This window comes from Lissotriton vulgaris, chromosome 5, assembly GCF_964263255.1.
Source record: "Lissotriton vulgaris chromosome 5, aLisVul1.2, whole genome shotgun sequence".
Classification (NCBI taxonomy): Eukaryota; Metazoa; Chordata; class Amphibia; order Caudata; family Salamandridae; genus Lissotriton; species Lissotriton vulgaris.
This window is the reverse complement of record NC_141693.1, coordinates 1,895,612,031-1,895,634,711: the sequence shown is the minus strand read 5'-3', so window position 1 is coordinate 1,895,634,711 and position 22,681 is coordinate 1,895,612,031. Positions and strand designations below refer to the sequence as shown.

The 22,681-nt window shown below is 46.5% G+C and overlaps 1 protein-coding gene across 4 annotated transcripts in view; it reads right to left on the bottom strand.

Moving 5' to 3' along the window:
- The window catches only part of LOC147717648 (E3 ubiquitin-protein ligase TRIM39-like), a 356,587-nt gene that overhangs the window by 23,460 nt on the left and 310,446 nt on the right, over nucleotides 1–22,681 (bottom strand). Inside the window, exon 6 of one of the 4 annotated variants that reach the window (XM_086920543.1) lies at nucleotides 11,241–11,270. The exons of 1 other annotated variant lie outside the window; for it this stretch is intronic. In XM_086920543.1, the coding sequence (XP_086776669.1) occupies nucleotides 11,241–11,270 (30 nt within the window). The remainder of the gene's footprint in view (nucleotides 1–11,240; nucleotides 11,271–22,681) is intronic. 2 more of the 4 variants (XM_086920540.1, XM_086920542.1) reach the window with 2 other exon arrangements.

Genomic DNA, 22,681 nt, shown 5'->3' with positions numbered 1-22,681 from the left:
TTACTTTTGTGATATTCACCTCTATACTTTTAAAACATTTTTTTTCCTTTCCTTCCCTTTCCCTTCCTTTTTTCCTTTTTTTTTTCTTTCTTCTCCTTTGTGTTTTTACCCTATGTATTCAGCCTCCCCTTTGTGCTCTTTTTTTTCCTTTATTTCAAATTTTTTTTGTATTATTAATCTCTAATTTCATTGGCTTTTTTTTTTGTATAGATTTGTTACATTTAACAATATCACCATATCACCATATGAGAAAAGGAAAGGAAGAGGCACAAATAGGAGGAAGGAGATGATGCAGGCTGGGAGAGTCGGGAGAGTCGGGGAAGAGTCGGGGAAGTCAGAAGTTATAACACCCTAAGCTCATGCCCTTAGACAATCCTAGAACAATCATAGTCTCAGCCAGAACCCCCCTCAGCACCCTTAGCCCCACCAAGGCTCATCAGCAGTTCATCCGCAGCCTGAACTGAGCTGATGTTGTGCATTTTATTGTTAAACATAATCTTCAAAGCCACAGGAAAGCTCAGCTGGACTGTTGCACCAAGGGCCAGATGTAGGTAAGTATATTTTACCGATTTATAAATACCGAATTTTACCGATTCGGTATTTATGAATCGGTAAAATAGAAGGGGGGAGATTTAGGTAGAATCGGTAATTGAATTACCGATTCTGTAAGAATCAGTATTTACCGAATCGGTAAATACCGATTCGGTAATGCCCATTGATTCCTATGGGCATTGAAGCCCATAGGAATCAATGGGCATTACCGAATCGGTATTTACCGATTCGGTAAATACCGAATGTTGCAGGGGGTGTCACTTTGACACCCTCTAGCACCCCGAAATCAGGCATGTGTGACATGTGGCACACAGACATGCCCTAAGGGCATGTCTGTCTGTCACATGCGATAGTTGTGCATGCACACATGTGCATGCACACCTGGAATCGGTATTTTACCACCCAATTGGATTAGGTGGTAAAATACCGATCGGTAAGGCCTGTGGGACTCAGAAGAGTCCCACCTACATCTCAAAATTACCGAATCGGTAAAACTACCGATTCGGTATTTTACCGATTCGGTAAATTTACCGATTTGGTAAATTTACCGAATCGGTAAAATAGGGCCCCTACATGCCAAATACTTAATTCTGGTCAGTAACGGCCGAAATCGGCCATTACCGACCGGTATTTTGGCTCCTACATCTGGCCCCTAGTTCTCTAAAAGCCTCCATCCTCCTGCCCAGCTCCCATTGCCTATCTAAGGTAGCCCTTGATAGATTTGATCTAATTTGAAAAGTGAAACCTACCCCTTTCAGGGATTTTTGCTTGAGAGCTAGGTTCAAGATGTATTCCTTTAGTGAATAGGTATGAAAGTTCACTAGGATCTTTTGTGGCTTTGTCCTCTGAGGGCTCCGCCTGAAGGGGTCCCTATGTACCCGCTGGATGTCAGTGGCTAGCTCCTCATCCGAGTGATTTAAGTTGAGAGACTTCTTTAGGAGCTGGATAATGTAGGCCTTGATGTCTGATCCTTCACTACCTTCTGGAATGTTCAAAATGCGAATATTGCTACGCCTCGCATTGCTTTCCAGAATCTCCATCCTGTCCGCCAGAGCTGTGTCTTCCTTTTTTAATTTGACAATTTCCTCCTTAGCGTTATCCAGTTCAAGGGACATGCCCGCAACTGTCTCTTCCAGCACTCCCGTTCAAGAAAAAAGACCATCTATCTTGCTATCTAAAGATTCACAGTAGGATCTGATTTCTCTTTGAATTATTGTCGACTCTTCAAACCCCCGTTTGATGTCGGCTGAGAGGTTGGAGATCATAAGCATTAATGAAGACACAGAGCGATCTGGAGGCATACTAGCAGTGGAGATAGAAGGGTTGGAAAAGGTATCGCAGGTGGAAGATGAGTTGGAAGTAGTCAGCTGCTGGGTATTTTGATTTGAGTAACCCTCTAGGTTTGAGGGACCCAGGTCTGGCTCACGGTCCGTGACTAGTCCGTTGCATATATCATCGCTGTGCTCATCTGCTTCAGCGGAACTACTTGAAGTGCCGGAATTCGCTATCTCTTGCCCTGGTGGAGTACTGGGCTCCAAAGGGGAGCCCCCGTGGAGCCACTTACACTGATATTTGGTTCTACCAAGGGTTTTATAGGTGGAATAGTATTCAAGGAAGACATAACAGTTTGCGCAAGACCAGAGGGTGTCCCCCCCACCCCAGGTTGGGGTTCATTGCAAACCTTCTCCATGTTAACAGGTATGGAATCAATCAAACAGTCTGATTGAGACGTACTCATGGATAGACTTGGAAGGGTTAGCACTAGAGGAGGATAGTTCTGAGACAAGTCTAACACCTGAGGAATAACCTTGAAATAGGAGCGCAGAGATGGCGTTATCCTAGAGCTGGAGTCAAGAACTGACTTAGCTAATTTTTAAGATTTTTTAGCGCGTGTTTGGCTTTTACCTCAGTAGAGAGATATGACGAGGTTTTAGAGGGTGACTTAGAAGATATTTTAGAGGCGGTTTTAGTAGTTTTAGTCAGCTCGTTCCCCCCCTCAGCACAACCCTGGGTCGTTATCCCAGATTCCAGCCTTGGTGGAGTCTGTACCCCCAAAACGGAAGGCCCACTCCTATCCTCCTTCCTCTTAGTGAGTTTACCCCCCTTGCTTTGGACTTGGACTTGGTTGACTCTATTGCCTCTACAGCCCCTACGACCCCTGCTCGCTATCGGCGACTGTAGTTTGGAGGGGGTTCCAGTTGAGTACAAACTTGGGTTACTGGTGGAGTTTGCTGGTGAGGTGGTTGTTATACTGTATCCTCCTGCTCCGTGCCAGAACCCAATTCCAAGTCAGGCAGCCCTGCTCCAGAAGACTGGAATAGCTTACCTCTAGCTGGACCCCTCCCTCCTAGCTTCCCCTTCACCTCCTTTGAAGATAACGCTGAGGGTGCTGTGTCTGCTGCCGCCGTGACTGCAGGTGTTGTGTCCTCAGCTGGAGATCCCTTCTGCGTCGTGAGCCCGCGAAAATCCTTGTAAAGACACCGCAAGCATCTCCCTCGGCGGAGCTCCAGGGCAGCCTGATGCCACAGCCTCAACACCGGACACGGCGATGTCGGACGGGGCAGCTGAGTTACCGGGATAGCCTCCGGAGCCTCTGGAGCAAGCTGGTGCACGCCCCTCTCCAGGCACATGGACAGAGAGAAAAGACCGCAGGACGCGGTCCGGTCCAGCCATATTAGGCAAATTTAGAAAGTTTTATGAAAAGGCTCCCGAAAATCAATAAGCGGAGCCTAAGGAAGTAATGGAGCAGCGGAGCAACGGAGCAGCGGAGTCGCATCAGGTAAGCAGGACACTCCGCTCTCACTCTCGTGGTTGCAAAAAGTGTAGCGCTCTGCTGGGGCTCAGAGCGGAGTACCGCGGCAGCTAGCCTGCTGCCGCCATGTTCCTCCAAGAGGGCTGTCAATCTTTGTGTTTTTTGCAATGTATTGTTTGTAGATAAGGTTAGTGTTCAAGATGAATCCAGATGTCTTGGGATTCAGTGAAAGCAGGGGTTTGAAGTGTTTAAGATTCAATATATTGAGCCACTTTTATGCTGTTTCTTGTATGTTGCCAGGAATCTGCACTGGGTCGCTGTAATGGCAGAGTTTTTGGCTTTATTTAGCAGTGATATAGATCATTAATCTTGCTCGCATCTAGTATAGGTATTCTTAGCCTGTGTTGGCCCTTTTAAGCCCTTTTTTCCAGATCTAGAAGAGGATAGCTGCTTAATATGCCTTTATTCTTGACTTTAACCTGTCTATTGCCTATTGGCTTTGACATATTAGACACATTGGTATGGTTTATGTAGGTATTCTGACAGAGCTAAGGAGCATTTCACCCCTTTCAGGCCTACAGGCCTAGAGCTAGAGGGACTCCATCTTGATGAAGCTGAGAGGCTTTTCAGGGCAAAGGCAAAGTTTATAGTTAAGGCTGTTGTTCGCTTGGAGAGAACCGGTTCAGGCTGGCCCTTATCGAAGGAATGTATTTTTCCCCACTCCGAAGACACAACTTCAGGCTGGCCAGCTGGGAACGTGTCCTTGGTACGGGGAGGTACAAGAATTTGGTGGGCGGCAGGTTACTGGCCGTAACTTTCCATGAAAGGACAAGCTTCCATATTAGTGAGCTACAGGAGAGGAGGAGTGTTCATTCCAGCTTGTGTGCAGTTCAGTTCAGTTTGGAGTGCAGTGCAGCGTGGTGCTCAGAACAGCTTGGAGCACAGAACAGCTTGCAGAGAGAGAGAGGATGTCTGCTGGAGCTGCAGAATAGAGTGCAGTTCTTAAATGGAGAAAGAAGGCAGACGATTGCTGAAGATGAGGAGAGAGAAAGCAGTGCAGAGAGCATCAAAGAAGGCTGTCAGCTGGAGCAATTGGACCAGAGGCGTGGTGATGTGGTGAAAGAGGGAGAGACAGAGAGAGCCCTAATCCCACCAGAGGCAGAGAGAGAGCCCTAATCCCACCAGAGGCAGAGAGAAATCTTCCTTCTAATAGGTGAGGTAGTCTGAACCAATCACACTTACATCTTAATCTTATCTTTATTCCCTAGGCTTTTGCATTGCTAATCTTTTCCCTTTCAGCGGAGTGTTCCTGTTATGTTTAATCTTTTCTCTTTCAGCGGTGTGTTCTACCTATAGTCTTTGTCAGTTCTGTGTAAAGGTTTATATTGTACTAATAATAAATGACCCCATTAATTAGTGAATTAGTATGCCTGAGTTCTTTTATGATAAAGTTAAATAACTCAATCACATAGTGTGTATCCCATGCAGTGAGGGTAATCCCCTTTTCTAGTAGTATTACTGTTTGAACAGATGCTACCCCTGATCAGGTAAGTAATAGTGAGGGAGAGAGGAGACCTGCAACTAAGGGACCACACCCTCCCATAATTCTGTAAACAGCATCTTCTGTTCCAAAGCATAGGTAACCTTTTTCCTCCTAGTCAGATGTTATAGCCAGAACAGATGTTGCCCCTGATCCGGTAAGTCTGAATGAATAGGGAGAACAGGGAGCCCTTGAGCTAGGGAATTGTTGACACTAAGTAATTCGGCTATCCCATAATATTATTGTAGTAGTAGATCCTTAGTGAAGAGACTTCCCAATATATATATATGTATAGGTGTTCATAGGAATGTGGTCGTCGTTGATATGCGGCGTTAGTGAGAACACTGGGTGGGAGACCAGTGTGGATACCCACAAGATTGTGGCTTGAATAAGTGAGAGCGCTGGGAGGTTGAACTAGCGTGGAGATCGACAGGATTGTTGATCGTTTGGAAAAGGGAGCATTGGGTTCTGCAGGCCCATGTGTAGTCGCACCGGATTGTGCGCAATATCTGCCCTAGGGTAGATCGGTCTGGGTCTGAGTGGCCGCGAGACCAACTGATGTGAATAAGTGTGGTGTAGGGTATGGATATCCCTAGTAATCAGTGAGTATTCTTAGTATCCCTATAGATTTAGTGGTGTTTTTAATAATATGAGCTTGTATATTGCGAGTTCCCCATCCTCAGGTAGGTACCAGGTGCCTGGATAGTTAGTCCTGAGGAGGGAAGGTGAGTACGTTCTGGCTGGGTTGGAGGGGCCCCTAGGGGCTGATCCCACCTACTCAGAAAATCCAGCCATTACATCTGGCGTCTACGAACAGTTTACGAAACCTTTGTGACCTTGCCATGTGCTTAGAGAGGTTCCCATGTGTTGTGAGTGAGTGCCATGAACGCCATAACATCTGGCGTAGTCGAACGGTTTACCTATCCTGTGTGATCTGGCCATGTGCTTAGAGAGTTTCCCATGTGTTCTGAGGGAGTGCCCTGAACGCTGGTTCCATCTGGCGTAATGTTGCAGTTTATGTAGCCTGTTAGACCTATGGGCTTGAACAGTTGCAGCGTGAGGAGATTGCATTACATCATGGCATTTGGTTTATTCAGGGTGGAAGGAATGGTTTTCATCTTGGTGTTTAAACTGTCAGAGTTGAAGGATGGCATTACATGAGGAAGCCAGTTACATCTTTGTGATGGTCCAATTGTATAAATGTGTGTAAAAAGTGCTTTTAAATTGCCCATTAAATTGCTTGCTGCATCTGCTTATGCTGTGCAATGTGAAATGTGTTCATTGTAATATGATCTGTGGAGTTCTTTGAATATAGCTCCTTGTAAATATGACTTGTGAATAGCGCCATATTATTGTGGCTTATGAGGTGCATGTTCTCATGTTGATCTGCTGTGTTGCTTGTGAATGGTGCTTTGGATATATTCCTTGTGAAAAGCGTGTCGTTTTTTGAGTTTGTTTACTGTCTTGTAAATATGGCTTGTGAATAGCGCCATTTTAATGTGGTTTGTGAGGTGCATGTTCTTATGTTAATCTGCTGTGTTCCTTGTGCATTGCGCCTTGGAAATGTTGTTTGTGAAAGGCTTGTCTTGTAAATATGGCTTGTGAATAGCGCCATGTGGTCATGGCTTGGACAGGGCATGTTATCATTACGTTTGGCAGGAGAGAGCTGGATCTCTCTCGGGTGCTTGGGGATAACGTTTTTGAAAATATGTGTACGTGTTAGCTGTGAACGTGATGAAATGTGCTCATGACTTTCCCATGTATCTGCAGTCGTTGGGAAATGATTCTGCTTGAGCTGCCAAAGGGTTAATATCTTGAGTTGAGATGGCAGTCTTTATTTTTTACATGCTGTCAACATGCATGGTTATCTGACCTGACTATAAAAGTCAGTGGATTATTTGATGGTTTGATTTTGACTTTTTTTGGTTCCTTGGTCTGCCTATGTGCTTTGTCAACCTCTTGACGGGAAGGTAACATCTTGTGCTTTGCAAAGGGTTTTGTTCATTTCACATTCTTTTTGAAATGCGTCTACGAGTTTGTGTGGGTTTGCCTTGGAACTGATGTGGTTATAAATCAACCAGTCGGATTACGGAGAGAGCTGTGTTCTTTTAAAATGTGTGAAATGTTAAAAAGATGGCCCGTTAGAATGCATGCTACGGAGCTGTTTTCATTAATTATTTCTTTGAGGGTTTCCATCTAGACAGGAATGTGCTGGTTGCAAGGCTCACAGGTTGAGAATAATCAATCTTGCCCGACAGTGCGTGGTAACATGTGCTTTTAATTAGTGGAAGGCAACCATGCGCCGTTGAAAAAAAATGTTAAAATGTAACATTATTATTTTCCCAAATGTAAATTAAAATGTATTCTTTTATAAATGTGTCAGCAAAACCTTTTTTTAATAAATTCACCAACTCAGTTAGAAAATAATTAGTTGTTTCTTAGTGCATGAATGTGGCCCTTTTATTACGCTGGCTTGAATGGCCTGCATGTTAAATTACACTGTAATGTAAAATGATATAATGCCCCTGTTTAAATTAAATACAATGTTGAAATGTATCTGCATTTTATGTTGTTTTACAAATTATTTCTCTTTCAGCAGCTGACAATGGACCATGTTAATTCGTTTTTTTTCCCAAATGCAGAATGTATAATCTTGTGTGCAAAACTGAGTTGCCCCTTTCTAAATAAGTGCCCATATTTTAAATGTCTTGCCTTTAGCTGAATTAGTTAGACAAAAGTCTTTTTAGAAATTGGAGCTTTTAATTGGCAGTACACTGTAACGGAATTGTTTTTTTTTTCAAATGCTAGCTTTCGTTGGTTGGCACACTCAGGCCTGGGAACAGGCAAGTACTTTGTTTGTCGACCTTGGCAGACCAGCTGGTTTGTGCAGACGAGTTTTTTTTTCCTTCATTCTGCAGGTTTCGATCACGTCCCTGTTCGTTATGATTGGCTACAATCCAATTTTCTTCCGCGGATGGCTTGTTTATTTAAGGGAGGGGCTGGCTTAGAGAGGCTCTTCATTTGGCGGTAATCCAAAGTAGCTTCGCACTGTAGACTGGCTCCTGCTCTGAAGGGAGGGGCTGGCTTAGGGAGGATTAGGGTATGTTAGGCCCTGCGAAATATTATTAAAAGTTAAATTTTGAATGTTTTTAATTAATTAGGATATTTTCTTTTCAATAATGAAAGGCACCCGGGGTGCTTTTTAAATGGAAAATTTTATTTTGCAAGATTAATGATACTTGTTCTCTTGTTCCTAGGATTGCTGTGGTTGTGGTTCTGCGTGGGTCCGTCCCCCTTCCACTTCCTTTTCTTGTTTTAGCTTTTTACTTTCATGTTTTTATTTTAGTTTATTATTTTTGGATGATGGAATCAGATCAGACCAGACCAGACCAGACCAGACCAGACCGGAAGGGTGATGGATGGCCGCATCGGAGGAAGTGTCCGGATACCGAGGATGCAGGGTGGTGGCCTACACTGAAGAATTTGGACTGAGTTACATAATTCCTTGGCCTGCATTTTTTGTTGACATCACTACGAGCAGGCCCCACTTTAAAAAAAAAAAAACACAAACATGTTTTATTTGGGACAGAATTATACATGTATTTTGATGCATAATCCCTTGGATAAGCAGGCCCCACTTTTAAAGCAAAAAACATGTCACCTATTATAGTTTTTCTGTTTTCTTCAAAACAGTTTTTGCCAATGAAGGACTTTTTTTTGAATGGTGGTGCACACATGTGTTCCACAGTATGATGTAAAATGGATGTTCTAAGCTTGATGTTACACCAGCTATCTTGTAGAAATGGGGTTGTTTTTTTTTACTGTTCTTACATTTTCACCTTGATTGATCAAAGGGTGGTTACCTTAAACTTTGGATTGTTCTGGGTGGTGTGTCTTTTAGTATGATTATGTATTAATGTTTGCCCAGACCTTGAAACAGTACTTCTCAGATTTCACTTTAAATTGACAAATGTCAGTAGGTAGGCCTCATTTAGGCCCATTGTTATTTTCATCCCACAAACAAGCCCCTACACCAATAGATTTCATGAGTCATCATTAGTTCTTAAGTTGCCTATAGTAGGTAGGGCTCATTTAGGCCCTTTGTTGTTTTCTCATTAGGAGTTGAAGCACATTTAATTCTTAAGTTGACAATAGTAGGTAGGCCTCATTTAGGCTTAAGTTGTCCGAAGTAGGCCCCATTTAGGCCCCTTGCTGTTTTCATTCAACACATAAGTCCCTACATCACTAGATTTCACCAGTTATCATTGGAAGTTGAGGCACATTTAGTTTGAAGATGCTTTGGTTAGTTTCTGTTGTTATCAGATCCAATCCAACCCGAACACCACCCTCAGAGGCACCCTGATCTACCGACCCCCTGGACCACGCACACAATTCAGCGAGGACATCGCCGACTTCGTCAGCCCACATGCCCTCCCCTCCGCTGACTACATCCTCCTGGGAGACCTCAACTTCCATCTGGAGAACAACAACGACCGCAACACCAGCACCCTGCTCGACAACCTCACCAACCTGGGACTCAAGCAACTGGTGTCCACCCCCACCCACCTCGCCGGACACACACTCGACGCTGTCTTCTCATCCAGCAAGGACATCAACTTCAGCCACACCACAGAGCTTCAATGGACGGACCACAGCTGCGTCCACTTCACCTTCAAGAAAACAACGACCCACCACCACCAGCAACAGACCGCCCGCAGAAGCTGGAACAAGATCACAGCAGACCAGCTCGCCACCTCCCTGAGCCAGCACCCTCCTGCCAGCTCAGCGAACCCCAGCCAGGCCGCCAACAACCTCACGAAGTGGATCAGCAACTGCGCGGACGAACTCGCCCCACTGAGGACCCCGCCCAGCAGACCCGGCAGCAAGAAAGCCCCATGGTTCACCGACGAACTCAAGAGCTCCAAGAAGAACTGCCGAGCCCTCGAGAAAGTCTGGAGAAGGGAACCGACACCGGACAACAGGACCTCCTTCAAACTTGCCACCCGGAAACACCACCAGCTGATCCGCGCCGCCAAGAAAACAGCATTCAAGGACCGGTTGGACAACAACGCACACAACTGCAAGGAACTCTTCAACATCGTCAAAGAGCTTTCCAACCCCAGCGCAGGAAACAACGACATCACCCCATCGCAAGACCTCTGCAACTCCCTGGCTTCATACTTCCACAACAAGATCACGGACATACACAACAGCTTCAACAACCAACCAACGCACACCATGACCGAACAACCACCCCCCACCACCACCCTCCACGCCTGGACCCCGATCAGCACCGAAGACACCATCCGCACGATGAATTCCATCCACTCCGGATCACCGACCGACCCCTGCCCTCACCACGTCTTCAACAAAGCCGACGCTGTCATCGCACCCCACCTGCGAGACATCATCAACACATCCCTCGACACCACCATCTTCCCCGAGAGCTGGAAACACGCCGAACTCAGCGCCCTACTCAAGAAACCAACAGCGGACCCCACCGACCTCAAGAATTACCGCCCCATCTCGCTCCTCCCGTTTCCAGCCAAAGTCATCGAGAAGACCGTCAACAAGCAGATGGCCGCTTTCCTCGAGACGAACGGATCCCTCGACCCCTCACAGTCCGGCTTCCGAGCCAACCACAGCACCGAGACCGCCCTCATCGCCGCCACCGACGACATCCGAGCCCTGATGGACAATGGAGAAACAGCGGCCCTCATCCTCCTAGACCTCTCCGCGGCATTCGACACGGTCTGCCACCGCACCCTAGTACGGCGCCTCAGCAACGTCGGAATCCAGGACAAGGCGCTGGAGTGGATCACCTCCTTCCTCGACGGGAGAACACAGAGAGTCCGCCTACCACCGTACAAGTCAGAGGCCACCGAAGTCATCTGCGGCGTCCCCCAAGGATCATCTCTGAGCCCCACCCTCTTCAACGTCTACATGAGCCCCCTCGCGGCCATCGTACGCAAACACAACCTCAGCATAATCTCCTACGCCGACGACACCCAGCTGATCCTCTCCCTGACCAACGACCCCGCCGCCGCCAGAGCCAACCTGCACGAAGGGATGAAAGAGGTAGCCGAGTGGATGACGACCAGCCGCCTGAAACTGAACTCAGACAAGACGGAGGTCCTCATCCTGGGCTCCTCTCCCTCCGCCTGGGACGACTCCTGGTGGCCTCCCGCCCTGGGCACCGCACCCAAACCGACAGACCATGCACGCAACCTGGGCTTCATCCTGGACTCCTCCCTCTCCATGACCAGGCAAGTCAACAACGTCTCCTCGGCATGCTTCAACATCCTACGCATGCTACGGAAGATCTTCTGGTGGATCCCCACCGAGACCAGGAAGACCGTCACCCAGGCCCTCGTCACCAGCCGACTGGACTACGGCAACGCCCTCTACGCCGGGACCACCGCCAAGCTCCAGAAGAGACTCCAGCGGATCCAGAACGCCTCAGCCAGACTCATCCTCGACATCCCACGAACCAGCCACATCTCCGGACATCTGCGAGACCTTCACTGGCTCCCCGTCAACAAAAGAATCACCTTCCGCCTCCTCACCCACGCACACAAAGCCCTACACGACCAAGGCCCGAGCTACCTCAACAGCCGAGTCAACTTCTACGCTCCCAAACGCCACCTCCGATCAGCCAACCACGCCCTCGCCGCCGTCCCCCGCATCCGAAGAGCGACTACAGGAGGAAGGTCCTTCTCCCACCTGGCCGCCAAGACCTGGAACTCCCTCCCGACCGACCTGCGCCTGACCCAAGACCACCTCTCCTTCAGGAAGAAGCTGAAGACCTGGCTGTTCGAGCAGTAGCGGCTCCCCCCCCCCCAGCGCCTTGAGACCCCACGGGTATGTAGCGCGCTTTATAAGTGTCACTGATTGATTGATTGAATCTCAGATCAAGGGTGCTTTGATTTGTTTTTAGGTTTGTATTCCCTACAATTGAGTTTCAGGTGGAATTTCCTTGAGTTGTCATTGTTTTTAGGAAGTTTTTTAGGTTTTGATTTGTTGATAGATTATGTTGATGTTTGTTTAGATGGTTGTTGTTGTTTATTGATGCTCGCAAGATAAGGATCTAGGGGTGCAATGTAATGGCAGAGTTTTTGGCTTTATTTAGCAGTGATATAGATCATTAATCTTGCTCGCATCTAGTATAGGTATTCTTAGCCTGTGTTGGCCCTTTTAAGCCCTTTTTTCCAGATCTAGAAGAGGATAGCTGCTTAATATGCCTTTATTCTTGACTTTAACCTGTCTATTGCCTATTGGCTTTGACATATTAGACACATTGGTATGGTTTATGTAGGTATTCTGACAGAGCTAAGGAGCATTTCACCCCTTTCAGGCCTACAGGCCTAGAGATAGAGGGACTCCATCTTGATGAAGCTGAGAGGCTTTTCAGGGCAAAGGCAAAGTTTATAGTTAAGGCTGTTGTTCGCTTGGAGAGAACCGGTTCAGGCTGGCCCTTATCGAAGGAATGTATTTTTCCCCACTCCGAAGACACAACTTCAGGCTGGCCAGCTGGGAACGTGTCCTTGGTACGGGGAGGTACAAGAATTTGGTGGGCGGCAGGTTACTGGCCGTAACTTTCCATGAAAGGACAAGCTTCCATATTAGTGAGCTACAGGAGAGGAGGAGTGTTCATTCCAGCTTGTGTGCAGTTCAGTTCAGTTTGGAGTGCAGTGCAGCGTGGTGCTCAGAACAGCTTGGAGCACAGAACAGCTTGCAGAGAGAGAGAGGATGTCTGCTGGAGCTGCAGAATAGAGTGCAGTTCTTAAATGGAGAAAGAAGGCAGACGATTGCTGAAGATGAGGAGAGAGAAAGCAGTGCAGAGAGCATCAAAGAAGGCTGTCAGCTGGAGCAATTGGACCAGAGGCGTGGTGATGTGGTGAAGGAGGGAGAGACAGAGAGAGCCCTAATCCCACCAGAGGCAGAGAGAGAGCCCTAATCCCACCAGAGGCAGAGAGAAATCTTCCTTCTAATAGGTGAGGTAGTCTGAACCAATCACACGTACATCTTAATCTTATCTTTATTCCCTAGGCTTTTGCATTGCTAATCTTTTCCCTTTCAGCGGAGTGTTCCTGTTATGGTTAATCTTTTCTCTTTCAGCGGTGTGTTCTACCTATAGTCTTTGTCAGTTCTGTGTAAAGGTTTATATTGTACTAATAATAAATGACCCCATTAATTAGTGAATTAGTATGCCTGAGTTCTTTTATGATAAAGTTAAATAACTCAATCACATAGTGTGTATCCCATGCAGTGAGGGTAATCCCCTTTTCTAGTAGTATTACTGTTTGAACAGATGCTACCCCTGATCAGGTAAGTAATAGTGAGGGAGAGAGGAGACCTGCAACTACGGGACCACACCCTCCCATAATTCTGTAAACAGCGTCTTCTGTTCCAAAGCATAGGTAACCTTTTTCCTCCTAGTCAGATGTTATAGCCAGAACAGATGTTGCCCCTGATCCGGTAAGTCTGAATGAATAGGGAGAACAGGGAGCCCTTGAGCTAGGGAATTGTTGACACTAAGTAATTCGGCTATCCCATAATATTATTGTAGTAGTAGATCCTTAGTGAAGAGACTTCCCAATATATATATATGTATAGGTGTTCATAGGAATGTGGTCGTCGTTGATATGCGGCGTTAGTGAGAACACTGGGTGGGAGACCAGTGTGGATACCCACAAGATTGTGGCTTGAATAAGTGAGAGCGCTGGGAGGTTGAACTAGCGTGGAGATCGACAGGATTGTTGATCGTTTGGAAAAGGGAGCATTGGGTTCTGCAGGCCCATGTGTAGTCGCACCGGATTGTGCGCAATATCTGCCCTAGGGTAGATCGGTCTGGGTCTGAGTGGCCGCGAGACCAACTGATGTGAATAAGTGTGGTGTAGGGTATGGATATCCCTAGTAATCAGTGAGTATTCTTAGTATCCCTATAGATTTAGTGGTGTTTTTAATAATATGAGCTTGTATATTGCGAGTTCCCCATCCTCAGGTAGGTACCAGGTGCCTGGATAGTTAGTCCTGAGGAGGGAAGGTGAGTACGTTCTGGCTGGGTTGGAGGGGCCCCTAGGGGCTGATCCCACCTACTCAGAAAATCCAGCCATTACAGTCGCTCCCTAGCTCGAAATGACAGGAGCCAAGTCAACAGGGACCAAGTCTTCTAAAAATGAAGCTCCAAACTAACCAGGTCCTGGAGTGGTCCAGAACTAGGACCCAAGAAGGCTGAAGAAGCTGAAACGAACACAGACTTACATGGTATTTTAGGCACTACAAACAGATGCTTAGCACTGCAAACGTCATTAAAACAGAACACTTTAGAGCCGAGTATATTGGATTCATGTTGAAGAGAATGTACATTAAATGGAAACTGTGTGTTACACACACTGGGGACATGACTGGGTCAAACACAATCCTTCCCTCGCTGAGCAGGCCTGCCAGCTTCTAGGCTCTCTGCAATTCCATACTCTCATCAGCTTGGTAGGCAGACTGCAGGTAATGTCCCTTACCTCTGGGAGAATCGATGTATTGCAATTCTGTTCATACAGCAGCTCTTCGAGAATCTTACAGAACACTCCCCTCCTGGGTCAAGAACTTGGAACTGGGAAAATGGGATGGTTTTGGTCTGCTTAGTTATTCATTCTCCTGACGGGATGCGGATCCACTGACTTAGATCCTGGATCCTGCAACCAGTATGAGGTGGTTCTATTTCATATGTCTATAGTGACAAATTGTTTTTTTTTCAAGCTGAGGGTTGTAACAGCAGGTAGTGATAATCCTGGGTCCCAGAAGGAGTTCCAAGGCATGGGCACAATGAGGAGTGGCACTCAGGGAAAGACAGAAAGGCAGATCATGGCTAGAACAACATAATCTGCTGAGTCTCTCCCTCTTCCCTACCATTAACAAAATAGAGCATTCCTATGGACGACTAATCTACAATTCTTGGATAAAATGTCCTCATAAAATTTCGCAAGGTAATCCTAATTCTATCTCCTTCACTTCATAGTCTGGTTCTTCACTCTCCAGCCGCAGGAATGCAGGCAATACACTTTCAATCTCTGGGAAAAGTTGCCTCCACCCTCCTACTTGTACCAAACTAAAGCAGCAACACCCAAAATTGGATTCTACTTGTCCCAGCATACCTATGTTCAAGTTCAAGTTCAAAGGCTTTATTTCGATATGTCATATCATAAAAGCATCACATTGATATAAAAACATTTAAACAAGAACACATTTTGGTGAACCATTAGATCCAAACATTTTTTAAAAAATTTTAAATAGTAAAGAGAATAAAAACAAGATTAAAAATTTGGGAATTAAAAGTTGACCATTCATTTAAAAACAGATTACACATTTAAGGCTAGCCTTTTGTCTCTAATGGACCATGTCCACGATAAAGATTTAGAAAAACCACAAACATACAATGGCCGAGTGTCCGATGTTAAGATACGGAGTGCCTCACTCGAATGCCTAGTGCCCATAGCCCGACATATAGGTTCAAGCCACGTTTGCCTTGGGCATGCATGGGCCGGACCGACAAACAGGATGTGTGATACAGTCTCTATGCTAGTTTGACAAAAGGGGCAAATGGGAATTGTTTGGGATGGGGGCTTCCAGTGAGCAGTTAAGGCGCGCACTGGAAGAGCCCCTACCCTGAACCTAAAGTATAGAGCCCTATCATAAGATTTCCCTACAATATCTAGGTAAAGTTCCCGGGATGGTACATCCTTATGTCTTAGGAACTCTTCCGTTAGCCTGTAGAGGGTTGGGTCAGTTTCTAGTGGGGGCCCATTTCCAATAAAGGGTCTTTATAGTCGCTTTCGGAGGAGAAGACCGGCTATCCCAAGCTTCGCTGAGACCTAGCTTACCAAGAAGAAGTTTAACATCTTTAAGCCATTTTATTTTTTGCCATCCACCATTGACATTACTTCCGCTAGCCCCTTCGCATACTTGGCAAGTTCTGGGACTCGCCACAGCCTGGCCCACAGAAGCAACAGCCGGAGTTTTGCCAAATCATTGATGGGTTGGCAACCTAGGTCAAACAACAGGGGCATCATTGGGATACTCTGGGGAAGTGACATAATGCCCCTTAAGAACTTATTTTCAGACCTTGTCAATAAGTCTATGTTAGAAGTGCCCCAAAGTTCAGCACCGTACAGGGCAGAACTAACACCCTTTGCCTTGTAAATGTCGATAACGGGCGATGGGTCTGGTCGTAGAGGATCGCTGCTCTTTAAAGAGCTCCCCCGTAACCCTCTTGTGATTTAGCAACATTTTCAAAGATGTGGGGTCCACTGCATGGTATCCGAAATACGGATACCTAGATAATCAAATACAGTGACCCTCTCCAGGGATACATGGTTTAGTACAGGGGTCGCCCAAGTTTTTTCCGGGCATTTAGCACCAAGTACTTGGTCTTGTCTGTGTTTATTACTAGGCCGCGTTGGATACAAAAGGCCTGAAAATTGTCTAGGAGGCCTTGAAGGCCCACCGGGGTCTTAGATATTAGGAGCGTATCATGGGCGAATAAGAGGGTAGGGATTCGCTCCCCCGCCAGGGTTGATGCGTCCGATGTCTTTTCGAGTAGATGCTCAACAACCCCGTTCACATATAGTGAAAAGAGCGTTGGAGCAAGAACACATCCCTGGCGGACCCCTCTCCCCACCAGTATCCTGTTGGTTTTCGGCCCCTCAATGCCCCACCTCATTTGCGCGAAGTTACCTTCATGTATACTCACTAGAATATCTGACAACACTCCCCATAGATGTCCTCTGGGCACAAGGTCAAAGGCAGTCTTTAGGTCGATAAATGCAAGATAAAGACTGCCTTTGCCTATAACAACCACTTTCCAATAAATTAACAATAGCCTGCTCTATTGTGCCGGTGCCAGCCCTAAAACCCGCTTGATAATCAGAGAGAACCTCGTTATCTTTAGCCCATTGTAGGATTCTCTCGAGTACCATCTTTCCCACAACCTTCTGGGTAGAGTCTAGTAAGCTTATTGGGCGGTAGTTAGTGGGGTCCTCCCTCTGGCCCTTTTTAAAAATAGGGACAACCTCAGCCCCCTTCCAAGATTCAGGGATGGCGGCGCCTTTATCAATTGCAATAAGTAAGGTATGAATAAGTCTCCCCCATTTCGGCAGATTGGAGCGGAGCAGGTCCCCAGGGATACCATCAGGGCCAGCTGCCTTTTGGGGCACAATACAGCTAATTACATATTCAACCTCCTTGGCTGTAAATGGGAATACAGTATTTTCTCCAGAAAGTATTAGGGGGCTACAAGGAGCGGAAATAGTAACAGCTCCTGGCTGGCAAGAATACAGGCTAGAAAAATGGTTAAACCAGGCCTGACGAGTAATATTACAAGTAATGATTTCACTATCGGGCCTATTCCTTGCCCTTATAGCGCTTCAAAAGCGGCCTGCGTCCCGCCCAGCACTGGCCTCTCTTAGTGTTTGCCTGTATGTGTCCTCCCACTCCTTTTTGGCATTTGCTACCACCCAATTATACTCTTTCCTGGCTTGCTGGATTAGGGGTTGTAACTTCGCCTTGACAGCCTTAATTAGAGCAGACTTCTTCTGTCTGCATTTAGGTGTGTACCATCCCTGCTTCACCTTGGGCCTCTGAAGCCCTATAGCCCTGTCCCCTTGTACTTGTGCCAGGAATAGGTTTCCTATCGAGTTTATGGTTTCCTGAAACAGTGACGTAACTCTGGAGTGGTCAGAATGTTCTAAGAGGAACGTCTCCATCTCGCTTTGCGAGGCTTCCAATAATGTTCCTATAGCCTGGACTTTTGCTTCATCTAGGACGACTTTGCACCATTTAAGGCGCCTTCCACAGTTAGATGGAAAGATTTTTGATGTGGACTTTACTTTACATGGTGAAGCTGAGCTATGGGTTAAAGACAGCAAATTGTGGTCCCTGTCTACAGTAGGTATTATTACCATATTCTGAACAAATTGCCAAAGGGTTATGTCAAGGAGAATGTAGTCAATCCTGGACGTGTGATTCGGCCTATTGTACGTGTGGGCACCCACGGGGTCTGATGCAGTTCTACCATTTAGTGCTCGTAAACTGAACTCCAGGGTCATAGCATTCAACTGGATCGCCGTCTGTGTCCATCTTTTTATTGGTTAGATCGCTAATGTTGGTATACCCCTCCTGGAATCGTCCTCAGTAACATCTAGGATGTCTTCTGCCACAAGGGGCTCAAATGTACAATTAACACATTGGCTGCTGTGACTTTTCCCCTCCTGTGCTGAAAATCCTTGAGTACTATAGTTTCATGACGAGCTCAGCTCGTCATCAGCACAGCTCAACTGCTGTTTTTTTCGTATCAACACTGAGCTCGTCATGAGCATCGAAAGTGTTAAAGTCCCCAGCGATCAATACTTGTGTACCATCACAGCAATCACCAAGAGCTTTTTCCAGCAGTGCTACTGTGGGGGATAAGGAACCACCTTTGGTACCCCTGGCATATATATTAAATATGTCAAGAGAACTCCCGCTGCCTGGGCCTCTTAGGAGGATCCTAAGAATGTCTGGGGAGTTACTATGATTTTGGATGATGTTGCAGCCCAGGGAAATGCTCACCCATATGAGAAGCCCCCCAGGGGGCCGACCCCTCCCCGTTGGTGGCAAAACTGCAGGTAAGAAATATGTTGAGTAGCCAACCTTATGGTTAGGTTTCAGACTCCATGTTTCCTGGAAAATGCAAATAGTGTATTCCAATCTGGAAGGTCTATTTTCTTGGCAATACCTGCAATATTCCAGCTCATGAGCCTCACATTAGGCCTATCAGCCACCACTATATCCTGTGAGCAAATAGAGTGATCAGTATGCAGTGTTGATAATTCACCTCCAGAATCAGTTGCCATAGGTAGTGGCAAGAGAGCATGCAATGGAGAAGCCTTGCTCTGCTGGGCAGATGTAGCTACTTGGGAGATGGGAGTCCCTGGGGGGAAATAAGTATATCGTTACGATACGATGAGCCAAATCTGGAGAGGGAGTTATTAGCACGTTCCCCCACATTTGTTATACAATAACTAGCTGCCTCCACTCGGGATGCTAACTCAAGTCTATCCCTCTGTAAATTATCTCTGGTGGTACTAGATTAGGGGGTTTAGGAGAGATCCCGGGAGAAGTAGTTAAGGACCTGCACCCATTGGGCCTTCTGTTATCATCAGGGGCTGAAAAGGGATTCGGAGGCAAGTTGTCTCTACGTCAGTACCCGAAATTGCTTCCGTGATAGTTATCACCTCTATCAACAGCAGGGTTTGGGTAGAATTTGAAGTTACCAACTTGCCCTCCCCACAATTGGTTACCATTACCCTGTCTCTGGTGCCAGCTTAATGGCCGTGCGTAAAAGTAACCCAGGTCACATGTGCTGATTCCGCCTTCACCATGTATGTTCTGTTGGCTACAAATGAACCTTGCCACTCTGATGTCCTTAAAGTTAAGTAGGATGCAATCCCCTAGAATAACCTTGGTCCTTCTTCCCACCCAGCTGACTCGTCTAACAAGAATAACCTGGCCATCTAAGTCCCTCGGAAGGGGCCTGTTATTGTTTAGCCAGAATGCAGTTTTATTCTTAAGTTCAGTGTTTGATTCCGTTTTTCCCTGCTTAAGACAGGGGACTCCTACCAATACAGCTACATAGGGCGTACAAGCTGGAGGCAGATTAATGCGTGGAGGGTTAATTTCCCTACTATGAGCTAAGTCAAGATTTAGAGATGGATCATTATTTTGCCTCTCAATATTGCTGCAATTATGTTTGCCCTTCTGGACCTGTATAGGCACATTATCACGAACCCCCTTATCCCCTTTAGTCAAAGATTGATCTGTTGGGTTACTAGCCTTATTTGGTTTTGTGGCTATCGCTGGGGCTTTACTCATTGGCGCGGTTCTCACCGGGAAATTAGTTCCTCTCGGGGTCCCTGAGGGGCCATGCAGGTTTGAGGATGCGCATTTGCCCGCTTCGGCAGGGGCTACCGATGGCGTTTGTTTCTGTGCATCTATTACAGGGCTATTTTTAGAATGTAACTTAATTAGGGCCTTAACATTAAAGAAGTTATCCAAGGTTCCCTGCTAAAAGCGATCTAATCTTGCTGTTAGCAATTTTAGCCTCTCAGTCACTGGCTAGATGAAAGACTTCAGGATATGCTTAAAATGGGCAATAAGGGGCATATCCCTCTCAGCATTGGGGGAGCACATTATTTTTAAGTTGGTATTATTCGGCAAGATGGTATTGCCACTGTCAGATCATTACTTTCCTGGGTATTAGGAGATTTATCCGGGGGAATCTCTATTCTTTCCCAGGGACATACATCAAGTGATAGGCCTGGGTCCTCAATAACAACAGGAACATCCCTAGCTATACTGCTCTTAGTGTTCCTATCCTTTATTGTGCAATGTCTGGTGCGCGCTTTCTTTTGCTTAGTCCCCTCCACTAACCCCTTACAACTTCTTGCAATTGGGCATTCTTTGTCGGCGTGCTTGGACTTACGCCTAGCCATCTGCCCTCTAGTTGTTACATTAGAGCTAACACTACTTACACTAGACTGCAAATCGGAGACTGAGTTGGTGTTAGCTGGCGTATTGCAACACCCAATATCATTAAAAGCCACAACCTGAGATGGAAGATCAGCAGTGGCCTGGTCTTGAAAAATGGGAGGGGTCAGCGATAATCTTGCAGAAGAGGGGGAATCTCTGGGGATGAGTTAACCATTATAGGGGTTGTATCCTGTGACATCGGGGGATAACCACCACCTGGAAGAGCAAAAGAGGACAGTGCCAATATCGAGTCATGAGAATTAGAAGAGAACATTGATACATTGGCAGGGAGTAAGGGGGGCACAGAGCCAACAGGAAGCGAAAGGCATTAACCACCACCCCAATTGTTTATTGGAGCATACGATCTATAGCTGTTAGGCTAGGGAGCTGGGGTTTCACAACCTCTTTTTGCTTTGAGACTGGAACAGGGACGGGCATTACGGGGTTGCGCCTCCCCATTCTTTATCCTTATGGTATCTGGGTAAAAGATATGAATACAAAAACTATACAAGCAACAGTTATCAGTAATTGCCACACAGTTTAGAGCACAGCACGAAACACTAGTAAACAACACTTACAGCGCAATAATTGATGAGTAGCTTTAGAGCTTTTGACCGCTGCTGATAGACAAACAAAACCCCTGATTTAAAATAACAGATAATAAATGCCCAGGTTGCAAATGCAAAGAGCCAAGAGGGGTGGCCCAGCCCGGCCTGACACGGCCACTAACGGCAAAAAAGGTCCCGCCCTTGTCCCAGGCTTCTCCCGGGACGCTCCCGCGTAGCGGAATGACCAGTATTGTTTGTAGACCGGTGTTGGGGGCGGTGACAAGCCCCGGCCCTGGTGCGGGCAGCCCTAGAGCTTTCTGGGAGATGGAGTTTGACAAGATGTGCAGTGCTTCTGCAGCGATTAACGAACAGCCAGCAGGTAAGACCTAGTGCAGCGGGTCCTCACGCTTGACCCCCGCGCTTCCTCTAAACAGCCCAAAGTCGGCAAAAAAGTCCTCACAATCCTGGTAAGCACTCGTGGACGTAGCAGCACCCGCTGTAGCAGGTGCGGCAAGTTTTTAAAGGTCCACCGGTGCTGGGGGCGTTGACAAGCCCCGGCCCAGGTGCGGGCACCCCCAGAGCCTTCTGGGAGATGGAGTTCGACAAGATGTGCAGTGCTTCCACGGCGATTAACGAACAGCCAGCAGGTAAGACATAGCGCAGCGGGTCCTCACACTCGACCCCACCGCTTCCTCTAAACAGCCCAAAGTCGGCAAGAAAGTCCTCACAATCCTGGAAAGCACTCATGGACGTAGCGGCACCAGCATACCTATGTCACACATCCACCATGCAAAACTGTACTCGTCTCACACACATAATGTCAACACTAGGGTTAGAGTGTTGCATCTCAGCTGAATTTTACATATGTTGGGCTGGTAGGCTGCACTGCTCCTGAAATAGAACAGGGTCTGCTCAGGACTTTGTCCAAAAATTGGTATGCTGACACCACCTCTGTGTGTGACCAATCCAGGACATGGATGGTAGTACCAAATAGTTGCAGAGGTAATGCTTGGTGTGCCACTCCAGGTCATAGAAAATGTCTAAATCTGACTTTACAATGGAAAGATCTAGGCCTTAGAGCGCCCGCTGTATTAGTGTGGCAGCTGGGCCAAAAAAAGGTCAAGGTACCAGTTTTATATGCAATTGTGTCACTCAGGGTAGAGGTACTCACTCGTTTATCATGCATGGGATATCCCAACAGATGATAAGAGAGGAAGTAAGAAGAGGAAGTAAGGAAATATTAGTATGAATATATGGAAATTTAAGCCCCCCCCCCAAAACAGTTAGAAGGAAAGCTGAGGGATCAGAGTAAGAAAAGTATCAAGGAGATTCCAAAAGCCAGAGAAAAGTCAAGGAAGGCAATCCATTGTCTAAACAAGATGGAACTCAAAAGTGGAAATGACAAAAAGAGGAAGTGAGATACACTTGAGAATCCAGGAAGGTTGAAACAGAATAGCTGCTCCATGCCATGCCATGGTCAAAGGAGTACATGATGTGAGATGTGAGCTTTCTGCTGTACAGTTATATAACGTATCGGTGTTTAATTTAAGGTTCAGTTAATCACAGAACTTGAGTTTTAAGGTGATAGATGAGATCAAGGGTAGAGGTGGAGTTATTGCAGAATGAACTGTATTCCAAAACGCTCTTCAAATTTTAAAGGAACTGGGGGATGGATCCAATTGGAGGGAAACCGTATACAGGAAAGGATGAGGTAACGGACAAATGAGC